The sequence below is a fragment of the Gossypium raimondii genome, chromosome 3 (assembly GCF_025698545.1).
Source record: "Gossypium raimondii isolate GPD5lz chromosome 3, ASM2569854v1, whole genome shotgun sequence".
NCBI lineage: Eukaryota > Viridiplantae > Streptophyta > Magnoliopsida > Malvales > Malvaceae > Gossypium > Gossypium raimondii.
The window spans coordinates 22,879,482-22,888,946 of NC_068567.1; the positions used below are offsets into that span (position 1 = coordinate 22,879,482).

At 29.8% G+C, this 9,465-nt stretch overlaps 1 protein-coding gene across 1 annotated transcript; it reads right to left on the bottom strand.

The window, feature by feature from the left end:
* Positions 1-8,223: 8,223 nt before the first annotated feature.
* LOC105795753 (uncharacterized) lies at positions 8,224-8,700 on the bottom strand. Its single transcript, XM_012625414.1, has one exon. The coding sequence runs from the start codon at positions 8,698-8,700 to the stop codon at positions 8,224-8,226; it is 477 nt and encodes a 158-aa protein (XP_012480868.1).
* Between the last annotated feature and the right edge of the window lie 765 nt (positions 8,701-9,465).

Below are 9,465 nucleotides of genomic sequence, written 5' to 3' on the forward strand. Positions count from 1 at the left end.
ATAATTGTAATTTCATCTTTGAGCCTCAAGTTCAATTCCTCTTATAAGTATTTTAATATGTATTTTTATTTCATGTTGTTTCAAGTTTTTTAATTAATGTTTATAATTAATAAATATATTGTTTTCAAGTTTTTTAATTTTAATTAATAACTCTTTTATTTATAAAATAAAATAATAAATATGTAATTTTTTTAAATCAACTAATTCTTTAGATATATTTTCTTTATATATAATATTTATATGTCAAATATTTATTTTCTAATATTTATGGTTATGGTGATTTCTAATATTATAAAATCAAATAATTATTTCAAATATAATTGTTTTTCATCTACATTGTGGGTATAATATTTCAAATATCATTATGTTTATATTAAAAATACATGAAATCAAGAATGAAATAAAAATACATATTAAAATGCTTATAAGAGAAGTTAAACTTAAGACTCAAGAATGAAATCATAATTATCTAACCATTTAACCAAAAGAGCTAATTTGTTAAAATATTAATTAAAATATAAAAAGCTTAAAACAACGTTAAATAAAAATTACATTTAACCTAGAAGTCAAAGACAAAGACAAAAACACTAACATTTAACCATCTAACCAAAAAAGCTGAGTTATCAATTTTTAGTAAAAACGTGTTCTGCAGTACACATTTTCACTTTCTCTCTCCAAAACAGCGTATCCCAATAAATATAAAGAAAATGACATACTTTCTTAAATATTAAAAAGAAAAACAACATATTTTTTTAATTTAACCGCAAATATGTCTAACCTCGAACACTAAAAGAAAACTAAACCTAAAATTAACATCAAATATTAAAAGGAGTTTTATTTATAAAATTAACATCTAAAATTGGAAGTCTAAAAATCCTAAAACTAAATTTGACTCGAAACTTTAAGACTTAAAAGAAAATAACACTAAGTATTTTTCTTTAAAAAAACAAATCTAAGAATCTAATATTTGGAGTAGACCTATCCATGGGATGCCCGGTTCGACGGCCCGCCCGAAATATGGGAGGGTTTGTGTAATGGCCCAAATTTAAGATTATCCGAACAGTGGTTTCGGGACCACAAATCCGATGAAGAAAATTTTATTTTTCTTATATTTTTTATGGTCTATGATTTCACAAAATGATTTCTTGAAAATTTCGTTTGAAAATTTTGACGTTTGGGCACTCAATTTAGTCAAAAGGACTAAATTGTAAAAAGTGAAAAAGTTGAGTTCTACATGTTAGAGGTGTCCAATTGTTATGAAACTTTAAATTGGAGGTATTTATATGGTAATTAGACCATTGGTTAAGTTGTTAGACAAAAATGGACATGAGATAAGTGAAATAGGAAATTTTTAAGTTAGGGGCAATTTGGTAATCTAGTAATTAAAATGAATTAGAAGGGAAAAAGATGACAAATTATGCTCATCTTCTTCATTTGGACGAAATCAGCAAGGGGGTAAGCCATATTTAGGGTTTTCAAGCTTCCAAGCTCCATAGTAAGTGATCCCAAGCCCCGTTTTTAATGTTCTTTACGTTTTTGGAGTCCCGGTAGCTTAATTTAGCTTATTCTAGCAATAATTTAACCTAGGGTTTATATTTGGAAAAATACCCATAGGTGAAAAGTGTTTATTTTGATGTTTTATGATAGAATATGAAGCTATAAATTATGTTAAACAACTTTTGTTAGCCGATTTTAAGCAAAAACGAGTAAGTTGACATAATCGGTAAAAATCTCTAATGTACATAAGTAAGTGTTAGAGTGAGAATTTGATGTTGTCATAGAAGAGAAAAATGTTCAGCATGTCATAAAACATAAGAATATGAGATGAAGTTTAATTTTCGAGCCTTGGGGAAAAATGTAATTATGCAAAAGTTTAGGGGCAAAATCGTAGTTTTGAAAAAGTTAGAGTTGAGGGCTGTTTTGATGAATGTGAGTATTAAATAAGTTAAATTTTCTATTTTAGATCAAGAAGAACGAAACTCGAGGTTAGACAAAGGAAAGAATAAAGTTGAAGACTAAGTTGGTGAATTGGGCTATATTCGGTATCGAGGTAAGTTTACGGTAAATAAATACAATATTTCAATAATTATTATTAATATTGTTATTTTCAAGCAATTATGCATTTATTTTATGAATTTATTTAATGTTGATCCAAGCATGAAATGATAGAGAATTAAAATTAAAAAGTCCCGTTGATACATAAGGATGATACTGGATACGAATGTCATGACATTTGGGTAAAGAGGTCCCATGTAAGACCATGTCTAGGAAATGGCATTGGCACCAAGATGAGAGGTCCCATGTAAGACCATGTCTGGGACATGGCGTTGGCATCGAGATGAGAGGTCTCATGTAAGACCATGTCTAGGACATGGCATTGGCACTGAGATGAGAGGTCCCCCGTAAGACCATGTCTGGGACATGGCATGGGCACCGACATGAGTACATCCCATGTAAGACCATGTCTGGGACATGACTTTGGCATGTCATTATCAGAAGAGACCCGAGTATCCTTATTGTTCCAATGTAGCTCAATGGGCTAAATAATGAATCATGTTCAGGAAAGTTCAGTTAAAAACATAAATGGTAAGTTCAGGTAAGTTATAAGAGTTAAGAACTTATTATATTATCAATTGATATTCAACGATACAGCAAGAGAGAAGTAAGTTATGCACACAAGTATACTAAGTAAACAAGCAAGAGAACTAGAATGAGATTAACTAAAGAGTAAACTAGAGATATAGACACTTGAGTTTAATTATCTGAGTTAAATATTGTTATTTATTTGCTAGTAAACTTACTAAGCTTTATGCTTACGTCTTTTATTTCTCTTTCTCTTATAGTATTGCAAGGTTACTTCAAGGATCCTAAAGAAGTCGGAGATCGTCCACACTATCAACCACAGCAACTCGGTATTTTTATGTTGAACCATGTTGAGTATGGCATGTATAGGGATTTAGTTATTTTAAATGTTTGTATTTATAATCTTGCTAAAGAATGATGTGTAAGTATTTGATGATGAATGGTTGCTAAAATGGTTAAGTATGGAAGTGTTTGTTGTTATAAGAGTCTAAGTGATAAACTATGCATGGAAATCATAAAAGGGTAAAATTTTGCAAAGAAACAGAATTCAGGCAGCAACAGTGACGTGACTTTGAAAAATCACCTAGGATAGTATAAAATGAATTAAAGAGTGAATGATATATGGATTTAAATCTTGTTGAGTCTATTTTCACATAAAAATAACGATGTAGCAAAATGAATTTTATATTTTAAGATATGTGAATTTTGGTTAGACAGGGTCAGAACAGTTTTTGGTGACCCCTATTTTGAGTTTAGAAAATCATTAAAAATTGTAAAAAAATAGTTATGAGTTTTAGTTTATATGTATAGATTCCTTATTGAGTCTATTTTCTGTAGAAGCAAGCGGTAGCACTATATGAAAATTCCACAATGAGAAATTTTATTTTTAGTGATAAGAGGTCAGGGCAGTCAATTGGTGAAACATGGGAGAATTTAACTAATAAACTGTACTAATTGGCTAAACCAAAAATCCTAAAAATTTTATGGTAGAAAGATATATGAGTCTAGTTTCAGTGAAAATTTACGGAGTTAAATTTCGAGTTCCGTAGCTCAAGTTATAATTAATTTAGTAACTGCTCCGCTATTGGATAGATTGCTGTAAATAGTGAAATTAATTTTTAAAACAAGTTTTTATGCTTCGAGTTAGTAAGATAAGATAAGTAATGCCTCGTGCTCGACTCCGGCAACGGTCTCGGGTAAGGGGTGTTACAGTTCGGGTAAAAATATAGGCCCGAAATATGGGTCTGGGCAAAAAAATGAGGCCCGTTTAAAAAACGGGCCGGGCCTCGGGTACCACTTTTTTGGCCAGGGCCCGGCCCGAATATAATAAATATATATTTTTATTTTTTATTTTTAAATTTTAAAATACTTTTAAAATATTTTTATTTTTAAAATAATTTTTTAATGTTTATTAAAAATGGGTCGGGCCGGGCCGGGCTCAGGCTTATGATATTTTTCTCGGGCCGGGCTTGGGCAAAATTTTAGGCCTATATTTCGGGCCGGGCCGGGCCCGGGCCTAGGAGGCGGGCCGAAAATTTTTTTCGGGCCGGGCCGGACAGGTCTAATTTGGAGTCCAAAGCTAAATGTAAAATTATCGAAACCTAAAATCTAAAAATTATTGATATCTAAATTCTAAATAAAAACCTAAATCTAAACCAAAGTGGAATTAAATCTATTAAAACTTAAAAATTTTAAATATAAAGTAAATCTAATTAAACCTACTAATCCTAAAATTCTAGATTCTAAAAAAAAATTTAAAACCTAAACTTCTAAATCTAAAAGGTAAACTATTAAAATAGTCACTTTTGTTTGAAATGTTACGTTTTAGTAACTTACATTATCACGTTGTAACATTTTAGTCACTGAGCTGTTAACAGTGTAGCGGTAAACTGACGTGGCACATTAAATCATCATTTCAAACAAAAATTTTAGGTTAATTTATACAATCAGTCCCCATATTTTTTCGTTTTGAGTAATTTAATTTTTTTCTTTTATATTTTTTTAACTTTCTTTTTTTTCCGTTCACTTTTGCTTCTTCCTTTGTTTTCCTTGCTTCTCCATTTCTTTTACCAAATGAAAAACATAGAAAAACTACATTAAAAGAGATGAAGAAGGGATGAAAACAAAGGGAGAAGCAAAAAAGAATGAAAACAAAAAGAAAAGTTAAAAGAACATAAAATAATTAAATTGCTCAAAATAAAAAAATATAGGGATCAATTGTATAATTTAATCTAATTTTTTGTTTGAAATGATGATTTAACGTGCATTACAACTACTATTATACCATTAACGACTCAATAACTAAAATGTTACAACACGATAACGTGACTAATTAAAAGGTAATATTTCAAATATAAGTGACTAAAATGTAACATAAAGCAAACAAAATGACTATTTTGATAATTTACCCAAATCTAAAAATCTGAAATCTAATCTAGATAGTCTACCATCTAATTTGAACTTTAAAGTCTAAGCTAAAAATCTAAAATCTAGTTTCAAAATTAAAATCTAAACAACAAAATTTAAATCTAAAATCTAATATAATCTCAAAATCTAGTTGAACTAAAAAAGTTAAAATTAAAAAACTTAATTGAGCTAAAAATATCTAAAACCTAATTGAAATTTAAAACATAAAATATAAATTTTATTAAACTTGAAATTAATCTAAAATACCTAAACAAGACTGAACAAATAGAAAGCCACTTAAATTCTAGACATAGATCTCACTAATAACAAAATACCAAGAATAGAATGCAACAAATATAAACTCAACAAAGCTAGAAAGAAATGAACATAAGAAATCACCCACAAGAAATCAAATTAATAGATCAAATATCACCACCATTTAACAAAAATGAAGGACACAATGAAAATAATGCAAGCAAAAAACATGGGAGAACTTCCGGCGAAAGGGTGTGAAAAAACTCAAAAACATGGGGGACTAGGAAGCAATTTGCCCATTCTTCTAGTTATTTAAACTCCATTTTTTTTTCTTTTCTTTCTTCACTACTTTTCTTTGCTCTTCTCCATTTCTTTTTGGTTGGTTTCATCGCATGAGATCCTAGCAGTGTTCGATTTTTGATGGCAAAACACCGTATGTGTGACCAAAAATTTAAAACGTTTTTAAAAATTTTATTTTTCTATTTCACAAAAAAAGAAAAAACAACTAAAAAAACTCTTTTTTCTTTCATTTCGATTCTTTAAATATGGGAAACCCAAATTTCATGAACCAAGGTTCTCATTGTTAGAATCGTAGAAGTAAGATCTAATATAAAGTTAAAATTGTAAAACATAATCTATCATGTCAAATTATCAAGAACAAAACTAGATGAGGAAGCCTACTTAAATTCATCGATTTCTTGAATTTTACGGATCTTGGGGTTTTGATCTTCCAAATTAACACACAAGAAATTAAGAGAATATTTGCTCTGTTTTTCCTAAAGATGGTATATTAGAAAAGTTACATTGTGTGTAATTTAGACCATAATCCTAATATATAACTTTTATACATTAACCCTAATTTCTAATTAACCCACCATTAATTAGAAATTAGTTACTAAAGTATCTATACATATTTGACCCATACTTTATTTAATAATTAAAGCCCAATAAACATTAACCAAATTAGATCACTTTTAATTTGGGCTAACCTATTATGATAGTAAATAATAACATGTAATTACCCTTATTATATATGTGATATCCATATTTTCCAACAATCTCCCACTTGGACCACATATATTAATTGCTCTATAATTACATGTCATTATATAACCTTATGAGCTCAAAACTTTACTATGATATCCAAAAAAGGTATTTCGAACAATCTTGTCCATTAATTATGTTAACATAGAACCAATGAGACTTTCGTTACATATATCATAACTAAATCCATCCATGATCACGTATATTAACACAACCAAATGACATAGATCAAGTATGGATGTGTAGCATGAAAATTACTTGCAATATTATCTAAACATGTCTATTTCCAACTGGTCCTCCTTAACCTCAATGAGATCGAACTTACCAAAATTAGAATGTGAATAAACCAAATAAACTTTATTTTTGCAGAAAATAAACTTAATATTTGTAAACTGAAATAACTGAAAATGTGTCTATAGCAAAAAATCAATTAAAAGTACAAAACTCCCACTAAAACCAAATATCCTCAAATGACATTACACCTATAATAGCAGTGTGCTCATGAAAAACCTTGGGTGTAGTCCCTTAGTAAGCAGGTCCGCAATCATGGAGTTTGTCCCAATATGCTTTATAAGCACCTAACCACTCTAAACTTTTACTTTAACAACTAGGAACTTAAAGTCTATGTACTTTGACTTTGATGTGCTCCTATTGTTATTGGAATAAAGGACTACCAATTATTGTCACAATTTACACCCTAGTGACAAAATATTACATCAATATTCCATAAAAATCGGAGTTTGTATACCTGATGATCTCTAACATATTAGACCTTTTATATGTGAGCATGTAATCTTTTGTTCACTGAAGATACCTCATAACCCTCTTGGCTACTATCCAATGTTCCATACTAGGGTTTTTTAAATATCTGCCTAACATCCCAACAATGTACGCAATGTTCGGAAACATACATACTTTAGACTCCTCGACGTAGGGAATCTTATGCATTTCCTTAATCTCAAAATCATTATTGAGGTATTGGTTGAGACTTAACTTATAATTGATAAATAGTATGTCATTAACATATAAAACCTTACTCCTACTAAACTTGTGGTTTATACAATTATTGACCAAATTCATCTCTAAACCGAATGAGATAATCATTTGGTAAAATTTGTAATACTATTGATGAGAAGTCTGCTTAAGCCCATATATAGAGTTCTTTAATTTGCAAATCATTAAATTTGTATGATTAGATACAAAGTTTTCTCGTTGCACCATATAAATGTATAATCAATGTTACCATTGAGAAACCATTAACTTTACATTCATCTGATGCAGTTTAAGGTCAAAATATTCCACTAAAGTCATTATAACCCTTTCTCTAGTGGACCTTCTTAATGACATTCGTTCTTGAGGTTGTTGAGTTTGTTTTTCTGGAACAACTACCTCGTCTTGAATAAGGAATTGTTCAACATTGTCTTATTGAGGTTCTGGATTCACTTCTTGATCAATGATAGGTATGAGGACCTGAACATCGTAAAAAGTGATAGCAGAAATTGAGTTAGAATCCAATTCCTCTTCAAAAGCAATGTCTCTAAGCTTATTTCCGCATCCAAACTCAACATCATTAAAAAAAAGGTTGAAGTTCATGTCTCAAAAATATTCTTAATTGTGGGATCATAAAACTCATTGCCCCTAGATCGTTCAGAATAACCAATAAAGTAGTTGCTCATTATTTTAGAGTCTAATTTATTTTCATGTGGCCTATAGGGTCTTGCTTCAGCTAGACATCCTTAAATGTGAAAGTGGTTTAGGCTAGGATTTCGACCTGCCCAAAGCTCATAAGGTGTTTTTGCAACTGTTTTGGTGGGTATTCTATTCAGAATGTAAGCTGTTGTCTTTAGAGGCATTGGCCAAATGAGCACTTTTAGATTTATTATTTTTCAACCTTTCTTCCTTTTGCACCCAATGAGAAATGAGCTCATTTAAAGTCTATTTCTTCTTCTGACAGTTGTAAATAATTTTAAATTGGTCAAACTGTGAAGGAAGCGATACCAAAACCATAAGACCAAACAATTCATTAGAAAGCTCGATCTTAAGTGCCTTAAGTCTTGAAGCAATATGAAACATCTCCATTATGTACTCCCTCACGTTTCCTTGACCCTTATATTTCATAAACATCAAATAAGTCAGAAGTGATGTCATCTCAACCTTATCATTTTTAGCAAAACGTTTCTCAATTTCATCAAGGAAACCCCTAGCTTGAGTAATCTCTTCAGATTCTATGCCCTTAAAGGCTTCTGGAATGCTGTACTTCAAGATCATTAGACTCATGCAATTTGAACGATCCTTCCTCTCAAAATCTCTTTTAGCATCAGGGGTGCTTTCCGCAGTGAGAGGTGTATGTTGTTCTTCCCTTAGTGCAAGGTCTATGTCCATACAGCCAATCACTGTAAGTGCTTTTTCCATTCATTGAAATTAGTCTCATTAAGCATGGGTATATAATTTATATTGGCAGATATTGTGGTAGCAGAAAATGAACTAGCTAAATATATAACAAAATAGATAAAAACAAGCTCACATGGACATTCATAAGTAAATAATAAATTTAAAATAGTGGTTCCCATCTCAAGATACGAAACACTACATTAATATCAAGTCTTTTGACAATAGTATTAACAACAAGCAATACTCTTGTTGTAGCAATCAAGCATTGATAATAAATTATGTCAAATAATGAATTAATCTTTGGACTAACTTATTGCTTACATAAATTACTTTATAATTGTCACACATTTATCACCACAGATGTCCTTGAAGTTCTACTAAATATTAACTTACCTTTGGGTCAATTAATAAATGCATGAATCACAAAAGCATATAATTATCTTGATATTTTAAATAAACTAATCTATGTAAAAGAGGTCACTTTGGTAGCATTTTGTTTCAATTAATCTATTTAAAATATTAGACATCTTTAATTAAATCCCAAAGCAAAATTTGAATTTATTTATTTCAAAATATTTCAAATTTAAACTAAAATAATTTGAATAAAGGTAAATCTCATATCAAGATATCGGACACTCCATTAATATTTCATTTTGCACAAAAGATTAACTTGTAAGTGATATCTTAATGTAGTAATCAAACATTGACAATAAAAAATATGTCGAAAAATAAATATTCCTTTGGGCGATTTATTACTCACATGTAAAACCGAATAATTTTCACATG

What these genes read in the sequence shown, in the direction of transcription:
- LOC105795753 (XM_012625414.1), bottom strand. Translation starts at nt 8,700, where the DNA reads ATGGAAAAAGCACTTACAGTGATTGGCTGTATGGACATAGACCTTGCA.